This window comes from Halichoeres trimaculatus, unplaced genomic scaffold, assembly GCF_033239565.1.
Source record: "Halichoeres trimaculatus isolate MK-OKI-2021-1 unplaced genomic scaffold, fHalTri1.1 fHalTri1_scaffold_11, whole genome shotgun sequence".
NCBI classification, from domain to species: Eukaryota; Metazoa; Chordata; class Actinopteri; order Labriformes; family Labridae; genus Halichoeres; species Halichoeres trimaculatus.
Window position 1 is genome coordinate 13,851,035 of NW_027437189.1, and position 15,647 is coordinate 13,866,681.

Genomic DNA, 15,647 nt, shown 5'->3' on the forward strand with positions numbered 1-15,647 from the left:
TTTTACGGCTTTCATCAAAGCAAAGTGTGAGGCAGGTGTTCAGATCAAGGCAGATTATTCGCTAATTGAGGCTGCTAAAAGTACGCAAGTGTTCTAGTCCAACAACTTCAACCTACTTTTAGGTGTATTTGGGTCAGTTCTAAATATTGACACATCTTAAAGTCTTTTGTCAACAGTGGGGGAAAAAAGAGTTTCAGCTGTTTTAACAGAAAAAAAAACATTCAGTAACCCCCAGAAATGTCACTAATTCAGCAGAGGGGGCGAAAAAAAAAAAGAGTACACTTTTTTCAGTGCCCACTAGAGGCTGTCTCCAGAAGATTCTGGTCAAAAAAAATGTTTTGGAGGGCTCATTTTCTACTCAGGAATGCATTCTTTTAAACTTGATCCAGCAAGTTAATACAGTGGCTTAGAGTTATACCTGAATCTGCAGTCACAACTGAGTTGACTGACGGCTAACCAAATCTCACCTGTCTTTCATAGGATTACCGAAAGTACAGTCTGCATTTAAAATACCTCCAGAGAAAACTGACAGTGGTATCACAGAGACTTAGGCCATTCAATATCCAGTTTCTGTTCAAATTGTTGAAAGGGATGATAAAGTGAAGTTTTTCCACAGATATAATCATTCTTTTATGTATTTGAGTAAGAGATTGTGTTTGTGTGTCAAAGACAAGTAAATGTCAGTCACTACTAAGTGAACATCTGCTGCTCTGAAATCTGACGACACAGTCTCAAAGGAGCTGATTGAGAAGTTTTTATTTTTCCAAATTGTTGCAATCAATTTTTTAATGAGACTTTTGAAGATGATTAATACCTAACTTTGATCTCATGCTTCAGTGCCTTTTATGATTCTACAACTACTCCAATTTATTTATTTATTCTTAAATTAACAGCCTTGTGAGGACTTTTTAATGATCTTGAAATAGTTTCAATTTTAAATATTTGTCTCTTTATTATCCATGATTTGAAATAAGATGATCAGGGCCTGATTTAGATATATGTTTTTTTTCAGTATCCAAGGTTGGGGTGGAAACATAAGCAGTGAGAATCAAAATCTGTTATTTTCTCTGCCAAAAACATTTTCGATGATTTTTTATCCCCCTTGTTTTTTTTTTCTTTTTTTCTTTCTTTCTTTCTTTCTTTCTTTCTTTCTTTCTTTCTTTCTTTCTTTCTTTCTTTCTTTCTTTCTTTCTTTCTTTCTCAGGAGCCGAAGGCTGAGGGCACTATTGTTTTTTTAGAATTAGAATTACCTCTCTCATGCTTCTTCATGCACGGTGTTAACAGACAAACAAACAGGTGTGCCCATACACTAGGGATGTCCCGATATTACATTTTCACTTCTGATATGATACCAATACTGCAGCATTGAGTATTGGCCGATACCGATATTATTCCGATACGATATCAGCACTAAACATGCATACTTTTATTAATTAAATTGTAGTATGTCTGTCATGTTAGAAAAGGCTTGATTAAGTTATATTATTCAAACAAAGAACAGAAGTCAGCAACAGTAGCTATGAGGAAAAACTGACCCATTTATTATTAACCAATGGGTAACAGAAACTGCTTATATTGGAGTGATTATATTGAAGATTTTAGATGCATTCCGATACGATACCGATACTTGTTTTTTTTGCTGATATCGGACTGATATCCGATATCAATATCGAACTGGGACACCTCTACCATACACACACAGAGACAAGCTCATTCCATATGGAAGGATTATCGTTCTGTGTCATCATAAAGCTGCTCACGCTTATTGACCGCCGAAGCAGTGTTTAGCTTCATTCATTCGGACGAGTTAACATTTTTTAAACACTAAATTCAACCTGTTATCAGCATGAAAATGTTCGATTGTTCTGTGGTCAGTTTTATACCATACAACAGAGGCGACGTCTATCAAATTGTGACCTTCACAGAGCAACCGGTGTTTTGGAGTTAATAGTGACCATGCTAACTGGTGACTCACAGCTGATAGTATCAGTGACTAAGGCTGAGAGTCACCAGGTAACAGGGTCACACCAGCGACGTCTGCGGGCAAATAATCATATGTGTTGTCTTTATCTGATTTGGTGCAGTTCTTTGGACGTAGTTTTCTGGTTCTTTTATTATTAACCAAGTCTCGGACTCAGCAGTCTGCATTCTTTTTTTGGTTTAGGAGGATGTCTGATTTAATATGTATATTATTTATTATAACGCATTAACATGCATATGTCAACAATGTATTAACATGCATATCTCAACAACATATAACCATATATATTCAATGAAATGCAAAATAATTGGATGCAGGTATGAAAATTGTGTTCCACCTAATAATGTTTAGACTATTTAAATACCACAGTAAAGCTAAAATGATTTCACTTGGTTTGTTTAGAGCAATAGAGTATACAACAAGGACTTCTTTTTCACCCTGATAATTTGACATCTAGTAAGCGCTTCACCCAAATTCCATTTTCAAGTCGTGGTTTGTGGAAAACTTAAGCTTGAATTATTACAGCTTATGCAGCACAGAAACAGAAGGTTCTGTACGTGTTTATCAATATACAGTATAAGGGAAATTTTCAAAAACAGAATATATTTAGTGAGTGATGCAAAACAAAACTATGTGTGCCTTATTCAACACAGAGCTTTGTCTGAAATGGTACCATTAACTGCTTCCCCCATGAAGCTAACAATTCTGTACAGATATTTGTTGATAGCTTATTTCTCATCTCCATGCAATTGGATTGGTCTTACGTGCTCATGCAGGTGTTCTCTTCTCTTTTAATAGATCTTGGAAGATGTTACTTTGTTCTGAAAAATTAGCTTAAGTAGCCTTCATATCTAACATTTAAAGCTGTATTCGTAAACAACTTAGAACCACTAAGTGTAAGTGTCTTACAATCGTGCAAATGATACACCTATCACCAGTGGGTCTTTGATGTTCTTGAAACAAATCATTATTCATCTAATGACTCTTTATTACATCTAAGTATGGATAATTACTGTGTTATCTACGTGCTCACTTCAACACTTCACTTCACAGTGTGAGTCTATCAGTCCTGGCCTGATTTGACCTATTTCTTACCACTGTTCCAGTTATCAAAAGTCAGTTATAATTAACTAAAATGCTTTAATAACCCCACCTTTTGTTCCTGCGGTGTCCCACACCCTGTCAGACCCCTTAAAAACTCCAATCAGACCTGCACATCATCAACCAGTCGTGGAGAGATAGAGAGTTGCTTCTTGTACCTTTGTTTTTGTAAGTATTCATTTTAATCCACTCTAATGTGCTTTGTTTGAATCATTATGCTTTTCATTCTGACTGAAAAATAAGATTTTTACTTCAGTGACTGCAGATACTTTTGATTACTTAGTAAAAATAAATAATTGAATCTTACTTTTAAGAATTGTGGTTTGGGTAATAGAAAACAGATAACGAACATTAGTTACAGAATTGATCACATCATGCTCAGAGGTACTTCATTGGATTTTTCCTGTGTGCAATCAGTCAATTCAATTCAATTCAGTATATGCTTTTACAATAGCAAAATGCCCTGCAAAAATGATTGTCATGATTATTACATTTTAAATAAAGTAAATTCATCAATTTCAAACACCTGCTAAATTTGACATTCTTCATGAGAATGATTTTCTTGAACTTTCGTGAGATGAGAAAACCCATCAAATTCATTCCTGACACAAGTGTCGTAGGATTTCAAGTTTTGATAATGCCTGACACATTGTGCTCTGAAAAGAGAACTGCTGATGAATTGAAAAAAACATTTAGGAAGCAATCTGTACTCAATCGCTGGTATTGTTAATTTAATGACTGCTTGTAATTGCAAGGAACTTTTCACAGGTAAGGTTTAAGGTTCTTGGTCTGGCATAGATTCAAAATTTCTACTTCTACAATGTAAACGTATTGCTGTAGAGGTAACAACTACTCAGAGTGATGATCTATCAAAATGAGTTTTGAGTGTTTCTATTCTTATAAATCAAACCTTTTTAATTTTGTTTACTTTCAGTCAGAGATCTTTTTCATCAGAGTAACAACATGTGGAAGCTAAGACTAACTGCAGGTAAGGTATATCAGTCAAGTTCGTGTCCTCTCGAGGGCCACAAATGGCATTTACCCTCATTCCCTTCATTTGTAACTTCCTACTAACCCATCTATCCCTATGTAGGTCTCTGTTTGATGATTGTCGGCTTGGGTAAGAATTCTACATTCATTTAACCATATCCACAGTCTTACCAATGTAGGACTTTAGGACTTTCGATCACATGCAGTGCTCATTTGATTGGGACTCCAGATGTATGCTCTTATTATCATAGAACACACAGCATTGTAGCAGTCAGGCTCAGAAACTTTTAAGTCATTTTCTGACTCATATTCTTTCAGACTTATCTGGTGTGAAAATGGCAACTTCAAGTCCTACAACAATGACCCCTGGTTCTGAGGGCCTCAAAATCTGTGCTGGAAAAAGTGATGGCAATTATGCTAATCCAAAAGACCAAAACAGTTTCTACAGCTGCGTTGGTCAGAAATCATTCCACCGCATGTGCCCATCTGGTTTGATTTTCATTGAAAAGATGAATCTCTGTGACTGGCCCCCAAAAGCACCTGTCCAAACCAATCCAACTGGCCATGGAAAAAATGAGTTCTGTGTTGGTAAAACAGATGGCAATTATGCAAACCCTGAAGACCTGAATAGTTTCTACAGCTGTGTAAATCAGTCACCAATCCTTCGAAAGTGCCTCTCAAGTTTGGTCTTCATTGAACAATTAAATCGCTGTGATTGGCCCACTAAAACCACAACTTCACCAACATCCACCAGTGAAACTACAACCATGACGATGCCTTCAACCACAGCAACCAGTGGAAACTTTGGAAACCTCTGCGGCAACAAGACTGGACTTATCCCTGATGACAATGACCCACACTGTTACTACAGCTGTGATGGGGTAAAAGCTCTTCACAAATCCTGCCCAAATGATCAGGTCTTTAATGAGGTCTGTGAATGTTGCGAAGATAGTGATGCATAAGTTTTCAGACTTATTCTCACTAACAGATGGGGGTTGTTGTTATGGCTGTAATATGAAAAAATTCTTCTGATTCTGTCTTTAGTTGGTGGTAAACAATAGCCATTCACAATAGCACTTAAAGTAGTTAATGTGTGCATACATAATAAGGAACTGTCCTATCACTGCCAATTTATCACAGATGAGCATTAATTAGTTTGTCTTATTTTTAACTTTCCACATTACATCTTACGTGTAACTTGATTGTTCACTATAAGATAGAGTCTATCTGTTATTGCTGGGGTATATAACTCTTTTTATGGATTTTCTCATTATATGTTGCACTGCTTGTCAGGGTTAAATAAGAGAATGTGGCACAAATAAAAAAGCCTTTGCTTCTGTGTTATATTGATATCACCATATAAATATATGCTGGATGTTGGGTTATTAAAAAAATAATGTTAACTTGGAAAATAAAACATGTTTCAAAAACTATCAAAGCTTCTGTGAGAAACTTGCCATTTGTGTTGAAGTTGGCGCCCCCCTGTGGATAGAGGTGGACCTACCCTATGCTGATTTTTGTCTTGTACATGTTTTTTCTACCACTTCATGGCTGCAGGTGGCTGGAGCCTTTCCCAGCTGTCTCAGGGCTAGAGGCGGGCATACCTGTGACTGGTTGCCAGTCTATCACAGGGCTGACACACAGAGACAGACAACCTTTCAGACTCACACTTACACCCATGGGCAATTATTACTGGGATTACTAAATAACCTGAAGAGCATGTTTCTGAACTGTGGGAGGGAGTGGGAGTACCCTGAGAAAGCTAATGCATGCACAGAGCAAACCAAGGGCGAAGAATTGCGTATGGATGGTATGGACATGTCCACACCAATCTCAAAGGATGGTTGAAAAGTCCCCACCAATATTAAGGTTGAAGAGGAAAAATATGCACCTCATATAGCACACAAAGGGTTCCCCACTTTGTCACCGCCTCCCAAATACATCTGAGACCGATCTGAATGTCAGGCAAGAAAAGAAAAGTGCAAAGCTTTTTCACCAAACAAAGTGTAAGACACCTGGTAATATATGCAAAAACACCATTTTCTCACTCTTAATAGCGATCAATTTGTTACCCTCACTTTTCTCAGGTGACAGAAGAAGCAACAGAACTGTGAACAGAACAGGTGATCTTGAATTAAGACATGGTGGTTTATTTAAAAACAAGAAATAAACAATAACCGAGGCTTTCGGTGGTAGAGCTGTGAATTTTATTTGGATACAAGAAGCAGGCAGACTTGTTTTTATATACTATATATAACGGGGCTACTTTTGCTTTATCCCTACCGATGTTAAAATCAAGCCTACCCCACTGGTGAGAACATACATACTCCACACAGAGAGGCTCACTCTGCCTAAACCATGATTTGAACTTGTGACCTTCATGGTGGAAAATTAAGAAATGCAGTTTTGAAGTGAGTTAATCTGAAACCTTCCCTTTGCCTTCTGTTTAAGGCATGAAAAGTACTGAGAAAAAAATAATTGTCACCACTGTTGCTGTGCTGTGCTGTTTTTCCAGTTCTAAAGATGTATCAGTGTAAATATTTGTTTATTTTGTAACTAACTGAAATCTCTAACAGTGGCTGATTGTGTTTTCAAATTTCAAAATGTTAGTTAGGGTTAGAGGAATCAAGTTGTTTTACCACAATGGCCATAGTATTCTTGCTGTTTTACTGAGTGGTCTAGACTGAAACTGCTCTCTACCCTGTGGTAAGACAGCAGAACATACAGCAGATATTCTCCATTCCATGGCACATAACAATGCCTCTACATGCTGCATGAGACAAAACATGATCACCAAGCATGAGAGTTCAGACTCAATTCAACCAATAAAACACAGTTTAAAGGCCACACAGCTTATCAGTGATCACCAGCAACTGGTTCCCTTTGAGTCTCTAGCCATGCTAGAAGCTGTGAAGTTGTGCTTGGCTTTTGGACTACTTCGAGCTAAGTTCTAACCTCAAGTGTTTACTGACAAAACTAAGAGAAGATAGCTGGCCCGTCCGAGTAAATATGTTTACCACATAAATGAGAAAAGCCAATTGTCAAGTCATTGGACACCCCCTTGTGATAAGTGATAGTTACTGGCTGGCAGGGCTAAATCCATAGACTGTATAGTTATTGGACATATTCTACCCCATGTCACACGTCTGTTTCTGAAATTGATTTTTGAGACAAATTGGCAGGGGCTTGAGAACAGATACAGAGTGCCCATCAGTCACGTTACCTCAGCTGTGCCTCTGATTGGGCAAGCTAGTGATCTTAGTATCCTCTGAACTGCAGAGTTAGAAAAAATAGTGGGTACACCAGTTAGAAAATACTTCCCTTTAGAGTAAATGAAAAAGTACTGAAACATATAACAAACCAACATGCCCTTTCTGCAGCTCGAGTGAGCTTCCACATGGCCTTGCTGTGACCCCCAATTCACACATAAAGCGTGAGCACCCAGAGCCATGGTTTTGGGGCACTCCAATTCCCAGTGGATGCATCTCTGGAGCGCTGCCCAGTGCAGCCCAGGGCAGCGCCCAAAGCAGCTGGATACCCAAGATCACAAAATCTCAGGAGAACCACATGTTCCCAACCATGACAACGTACTTGCATGGTAATTAATTAACATGTTAAACTCACCTGGTCCTCCTAAAACCTCAGCAGCTTCAGTCCATGTCTTCTCCTTTCTGTTGTTATCCATATAGAAATGATGTACTGTGTCGTATAGAATATAAAATTTTTCCCCTCCAAGATTAACTCTCCATGTCCAAAAGCTCAGATTTCATCTGAAACTGACCAGATGAACACTTCTGACCATGTGCCAGTGACGTAGTTTTAATAAACCAGGATGAGAGTTATGATCATCTGTTGGTGATCACGGCCCCGGTGGACCGCAGCGCATGCTGTGTGATGTTTTTTGAACTAGACTGTAAATAAGTTTATTTCTGCTGCAAAATCTTTTTTTTAATTGGCTTAGTGTAGTGTGTATGTGACATCCGAGACTACTGGGGCCATCCCCAAGTAGACACTCAAGCAACAGCAGATTTTAGCACTTCTGCATTGTCTCATATTCTTGGACCAGAGATTGCTGCTTGGCTGAAACCCGACTGCACACAAAAAACAGAGAGTCCTGCTTCAAAATAGATAACACAGCAACTGACCCATTATTATTTTTCTTCACCTAGAGCTTTAACTTTCCATGAAATAATCTCAGTTTTTCAACTACCAAAGCGTTGTACCTAAATATTCGAAGATTCTATTACAATTATTGGAAGTCCATCGCATGCTTTACACCGTGAACCTTTGTATAATGCTGTTTTCAAAAGAGATTAATAACAACAGTTTAGTAGGTAGGTGTTTCTTGATCTTTTTGGGAGTGTGCTATTAAATTAACTTTTTCAAAACAATTGTTCCAGCCCTGCCTTGTTCAATGATGCTGTTGCTAATCATCATTCCATCAAGTGTTGTTTTCTTTGTCATTAGAGCAAACTATTATTGGGCGCCTTTTTTTGTTGGTTCATTATCAATCATTTTTGAATTAGATGTGCCTAACATAATGAGGCTGTTAAGCTATTCTCTTGTATTTCTCGCCCTTATGATGCGTGTGTACGTTGTCTTTTCTTACAGTTCATAATTCAGCGTTACATCATATGAGACTGTTTAAGGGATATTTTTAGATTTCAGGTATTGGGCGAGTGAGCTGTCGTTTTTACTAGATGTTTGCGTTTTTGTTTGACCCTCTGATGCAAAAAATATAAAAGCCTGTGTCAAGATATTTTACTAACATGTTTTTATTCTTCTTAGAGCACGAAAAAAACGTTTTAATTTATATTATTTTTATTTTTTTTACTTTTTCCTAAAGTTACAGACATGTCCACTCCAGTAGACTACATGTGCCTGAGCGTTCAACAAAAAACAACATTAGATTGTTTTGTTGTTGTTGTTGTTGTTGTTTGTTTATATTTGTTTTGTTTTGTTTGTGTTTGGGAAGGGGATTTCATGAATTGTCTTTTCTTTCATTGCTTTCCAAAACAGTACAACACATCACACATTTTAACTTTGTATAGGCCTTGATAAGAAAATAAACAATCACAAGTGTAACGCTTAGACCTAAGCCAAGTCTGTATTTCAAAACATCTCCAACAAGAAAAAAAAAACATTTTAAGCCTCTAAAGCTCTTTAAGGGAGCAGGACTTAAGGTATCATGCTCAAATATTAAAATTTTTTCATAAAGTTATAGATTTGTCCACCCCATCGGACAACATGCACGAGTATTTGACAGATAAACTCAAAATAAATATAAATTAAATTGTGTTTTTTGGGAATATAATGAATATTTTGTTCGTTTTAGCTTCGCGAAACATTTGAGCACTTTTTCAAGCATTTTAACTTTGTATATTTTGAAGGTGATAAGCTTTTTTACCATCCTGGGCATGCCTTTATTTACTTATTTATTTATTTATTTATTTATATATTTATTTATTTATTTATCTTTTTGGGGGGGGGGTTTGAAACAGATTGGAAAATTGTCAATTCTGGAATCAACAAACCCACTGTGTTAATGCTTTTTCACTGTTAGTTTTTCTAATATGCTTGCTACTATATGTGATGTCAAGATGTGGGCACACCATAAAGAACTCTTAAAGTGATACTGCACATACAGCAGTTAACGAGAACATAAGGAAAAATTCCCTTATGGTTGAGTTTTTTACCCAGTTGGATTACATTATTCTCTACCCCTTCATATGAAACTATTGTGACAATGTGTTTTGTTCTTGATACATGGAATGTTCATCTTTATCGATCGGACTCTTCCAAATACCTTTACAAATCACACATTTTTTATTTCAACTTAATAGGAAACAGTGTTTATACAAACGAATTGTTAAGGTGCTACCTAATAGTGACTCAGGTATCAAAAGGTAACAAAAGAAAAAGCATTTTAAAGAAAAAAGTTACCAAATTAAGTTTCACATCAAGTTTTTTGAGCATTTTAACACAAGTAACTTTTGAGTTGTTGGCCTCCAAGAACAAAAAAAGTACATGGCTAAGACACGTTTCATAACTGATAATTGAAACTCAAAGGGCAAGGCATGAAGTGACTACACCCCTGTTCCGTCAGTGTTTAAAATAAAGAAAATTATACTTTGGACAATACAAAATTGCATTAATTGTCCACACCTTCTCTGTTGTTGCTACACCCTGTGACATCTCTGGCTGTATTAAAACTTCCCCCTGAGCCATCCATCAGTCATCCATCACTCACTGGGGAGAAGGATAGTATATGCCTCTTTGGACATTACCACTGTGAGTATCCTTTTCATTCTGATTTTAGCCAACAAGAAAATTTATCTGTTTGTCAGTTATTTCTGTTAACACTGCTTTGAATACTTCATCAACTAAGAGATAAAGTGGAATGCACCGGTATTTTTACTGGCAGTTTGATTTTGATATATTAGTGATTTATTTTAACAACTGCAGTTGTTGATCACTGTACAAACTCTGCAAATAAATGTTTGACTGACAGTGCAGAGCTGTGACCTGTAAGACATTTAATTTGCATAGGAGCTAGTTCACATGCTTGGAAATATTAGCCAAACCAGTTTCTCTCCTGCATTTTCCAGTTTAAACCTCAATGAGTGGATCAGTGGATGGTATGATGTTGCAACAACAACAGCCTTTCCACTCCCTTACAGCTAGTGATTTTATTAAATCTGCTGTTACATATTTTCATATATCTTGTCTCCATGTAACATTTTTTGACAGTAAATGAGCCTGCAAATGTGTAACAAAACAGTTTCAGATATACTAGACGGCTTATTTAATTTTGCCCACTTGGAGTCAGCAGTCAGTGTTTTTAAAGTACACTCAACCAAACATTCTTGAGAAACAGACAACTATTTCCTTTTGACAATTTAAAAATGTCTTGCATTCATTTGTGTGTGTGTGTATATATTTATGTGTATATTTTAATTTCTGTATATCTTCACAGTAACAACATGTGGAAGCTCACTCTAACTGCAGGTAGATCATGCTTGTCGGTCTATTATATTTTTCAATACTTGTTCATTTACACTAAAGGCAAGAAGTATCTAATTTTTGTACTCATCTTTTTGTCTATGAGAAAATGCTAAATTTTATTCACTTATTACTCATATGTGGTTGTCGTGAAAATTTTAAGCAATGGCTTATTAGACTGGAGTAAAAATCAAAAATGTATCTGCTGTAAAAAATGTGAGTAACTTGATATTTTATTTGATTAATTAAAACTTGTTCATCAGCCACTGTCACTGATCTTTAAATGTTTTAGATTTTGTGTGTGTGTGTGTGTGTGTGTGTGTGTGTGTGTGTGTGTGTGTGTGTGTGTGTGTGTGTGTGTGTGTTTTAAATAACTACAAACTATCATGCATGTCCCTTTTACAGGTCTTTGCCTGGTCTTAGCCAGCTTGGGTAAGTTGAACAAATGCTGGTTGACAAGGACATTTTCAGGACTAATCTTTTCAGCAACTATTCTAATCATGTCTTCTGTTCATGTCCTAGCTTCTTCCAGAAGGCTGATATGTGCCTATAACAGGTTGGCGGAGGCTAGAGCTGATTATGGGCAGTTCAGTGTTTCAGACATTGATCCCAACCTGTGTACCCATCTGGCTTACGCCTCTGCTGACATAAAAGACAACAAGTTGGCTCCTGTTGATGTAGGTGATGTTCAGCAATATATTGACTTCAATGCACTCAAGGAAAGGTCAGTACTTTAGTCCAAAAATATTGAATTATATTGTTTTAAATATGAAATCAACAAATAACTATAACTATAATAATTATATGTTGTGCTTCTGCAGTAACCCAAAACTAAAAACCCTGTTGATTGTTGGTGGTACTACCTTCGACAAAAAAAAGTAAGTTATCTTCATGAACATAAAGGCAGGATTGACCAGATACTATGACACCACTGTGCTGTTTTTCCAACCTTTCAACTTCACTGTGTTTGGCACTTGAAAAGACAAAAAAAAAAAGCATAATATAAGGCAGCATAAACACACAACTGCAAATCCATGTTCAGATTTTTTGACATTGCTATCTATCTTAGTGGTTGAAAAATAGAAACTAAGCCACTGCGTCTCCTCAAAAAGGTGACTTTATGCTATCAATGCCTTGTATTCAAGGTAACGAAACACAAGTTTTAAATGCATTGGCATTGTGAGGTAAAATGGAGACTATTTTTTTTTTTTTACTTTGTTCCAGATTCAGCTCAATGGTTCAAACAAAAGAAAACAGAGCAGAGTTCATTGATTCTGCTGTCAAATTACTGAGAACAATGAAGTTTGATGGCCTAATCCTTGACTGGCAATACCCTGGAGGACCTGGGAGCCAACCACAGGACAAGCAGAGATTCACAGAGCTGTGCAAGGTTAGAAGCATGTCCAACTCAACATGCAATGTATGAAAATGATCAGATTGTTTTTGATTCAAACAAACTATGTGTCTGTTTTGTAGGAATTCAGAAATGCATTTGAGGCTGACGGAATAGCAAGAGGAGAGGACAGACTTATCCTGTCAGCGTCTGTCGCTGCTGAGAGAGCAATCATTGATGCCAGCTATGAAGTGGAACAGATTGCTGAGTAATAATATTTCAGAGTGACCACTGCCACATAGATAATCAATATCTGTTGTTATGGGTCAGTGAGGATGATGTCTTCTGCATTTAATCAGGCACCTGGATTTTATTGTTGTGCGGGCGTTTGACTTCCACGGCCCCTGGGAAAATGTCACAGGGCACCACAGTCCCCTGTACACCGGACCACAAGACACTGGAGACAATATCTACTCAAACGCTGTAAGCCCACTGTTCAAATTTTCCTGTGAAAATCTCTGTATTCAAAAAAAGTTCTTGCATCCTCTAAGTTTGTTTTTTTGGGCTGCCCCTTTAAGGACTCTGCTATGAGCTACTGGAGAGATCAGGGAGCACCTGCAGAAAAACTGAACATGGGAATTGGAGCCTTTGGGCAAGCTTTCACACTTGCATCTGACTCCACTGCTGTGGGTGCACCAGCCAGAGGCCCTGCTGAGGAAGGCTGCTACACTGGTAAAGAAGGATTCTGGGCCACTTATGAGGTATGACTGCATGCTATAAATATATGCAATTGGTATCATCAACACTGTCACAGGACAAAAATATGATGTGACCCATTTTTGTCCTAACTGATGTCAATCAGTCAAATCTCAATATGATATCTAACCCTCCCTTTCAGATTTGCATTTATCTTGAAGGAGTTGAAATTCAGCGCATTTCTGGTCAGAGGGATCCATTTGCAGAAACACAAAATCAGTGGGTAGGCTTTGATGATAAAACCAGTCTTACAGCCAAGGTAATCATCTTCATTTTACTCAGCTTTCATTCTGAAAAATATCAGGCTGCCAATGAATCAGATGTCATCCATACATTTCAAAATGCCATTGACATATTTTCCCTTTCTTTCCCTCAGGCCAATTACCTAAATGAGAAAGGGTATGGAGGGGCTTTTGTGTGGTCACTAGACCTGGATGACTTTAAAGGAGAGTTCTGTGAGCAGGGGGAAAACCCCTTCATCAGACAACTGCATGATCTCCTTGTGCCAGGTAATCTAATAGCTAAAACTGTCCATTATAATATGTTAAAGGTGACTGAGTATGTAACATTTAAATTGGCCTTAAAGCATCTAAGTAAGTTTAAAATAATATTTCAACAATTTTTATTTTATTTATTTATTTTGATGTCATTACAGCCAAGGTTATTATAGCTAACAAAAAAACAAAAACAAAAAATGAAAAAAAAATTCAACTGATATAAAAATAAAAACAAGGCTTTAAGAAAATATGATACCTTATTTAGACTGAATAATGAGTTTTCAAAACAGCCTCCGGGGTAGAATTTTTCTGGAACACCATAGCCACCATGCAGTGTAAACAGCAAGCCAAAAATTTTTTAGTGGAAACGCTGACGTCATGCTCTGCTTTGCACAAACAACAGCACAACGGTACTGTTAAGATCATCAAGTACTTCCACGTTGACCTCATGCTGCTGAATCTGTTGACTGTCTTTCAACATGATGGGCACCACTTCTGTAATTAGCATTCTCCAATCTGCCAGATGATCAGCCCAACTGTCCTTTGGTGGGGATCTACCAAAAGCTGCTCCTAGACAAGACAGCTACAGCGCCACCTACAGGCATGGCATGCTTATTACAGCCTTTAGTCCCTAGGCGTTGCCTTGTAAACACAGAATTTTCTGTCACTGCATTTTTTGTGTTTTGGGGTGAAACGTTGTGGAAATGGGGCCTCAAAGTCCATTTGAAAGGCTCACACAGGAATGCTACTTTACTTTACCTTGTCTAGGTACAAGAGAGTGCCAAGCCCCCTTCTCATGAAACAGAAGCTATTCCTTGGCTAGGTTGTATGATGGAGCATGAGACAACAGTAGGGCATACAACACTGAGGCAGAGCTTTCTTGTTGTATGAGAAAAGTTCTTCTCCTCTCCTCTGTGAATACATTTTTGAAAATGGTATGATTTTTAGAGTTTTATAACACCATGCTTTTTATGACATTTCTGAATCTCGACCCAGACAACTATCCGATATATCACAAAAGACATAAGCTAATACTGAAAAAAATAAAACCAAAAGAAAACTGAGCATTTTCAAAAATAAAAACTAAAAATGCCTTTGTAACTAAGACTGATCCGAAACCAGAAAACAAATGTAAAAAAAAACAAGAAAAAATATTTAAAAAAAAACAAAAACAAAATAATAAAAAAATGTAGCATTATCCCAAACTAACAAAACTTGAACAAAACAGAAAAATTAAATTAATAGACCTCTTGCTAAGTATATTTGCTTAAAAAAGTGTAACCTCAAAATAACACAATATCTCAATTTTTCTCTCCAAGGTTTTCCACAATCCGCCATTACCACCCCAACTACAACACCTACAACTAACCCAACTACAACAACACCAACAACTAGCCCAACTACAAAAACACCCACAACTACCCCAACTACAACACCCACAACTACCCCAACTACAACACCCACAACCACCCCAACTACAACAACACCCACAACTACAACATCTACAACACCCACAACCACCCCAACTACAACAACACCCACAACCACCCCAACTACAACAACACCCACAACCACCCCAACTACAACACCCACAACTACAACTACCCCAACTACAACAACACCTACAACTACCCCAACTACAACAACACCTACAACTACCCCAACTACAACAGCACCTACAACTACCCCAACTACAACAACACCCACAACTACCCCAACTACAACAGCACCCACAACTACAACATCCACAACTACTCCAACTACAACAACACCCACAACTACAACATCTACAACAACAACCACAACTACCAAATCTGAATCTACTGGATTCGTATGTGGAGACCTGACTGGGCTTTTTGCTGACCCGAATGATGAAACCATGTACTATAGCTGTGATGGAAATGGTAATACAGGCTATCACCTTTCCTGCCCTCCAACTTTGGTCTTCAAAACAAGCTGCACTTGCTGTAATCATAAGTGAGTTGAA

The 15,647-nt window shown here is 37.4% G+C and overlaps 2 protein-coding genes across 2 annotated transcripts in view; one reads left to right on the forward strand and one right to left on the reverse strand.

The window, feature by feature from the left end:
• pm20d1.2 (peptidase M20 domain containing 1, tandem duplicate 2) overlaps positions 1-15,647 on the reverse strand; it is a 59,563-nt gene that overhangs the window by 10,921 nt on the left and 32,995 nt on the right. The gene's annotated exons all lie outside the window — the stretch shown is intronic.
• On the forward strand, positions 4,840-15,478 carry LOC141799932 (chitinase-3-like protein 1). Its single transcript, XM_074682357.1, has 12 exons — positions 4,840-4,945; positions 11,480-11,506; positions 11,597-11,798; positions 11,896-11,952; positions 12,299-12,464; positions 12,551-12,675; positions 12,767-12,890; positions 12,986-13,168; positions 13,306-13,422; positions 13,540-13,672; positions 14,980-15,011; positions 15,056-15,478. Exons 1-12 carry the CDS (start codon positions 4,840-4,842, stop codon positions 15,476-15,478), a joined length of 1,695 nt encoding a protein of 564 aa, XP_074538458.1.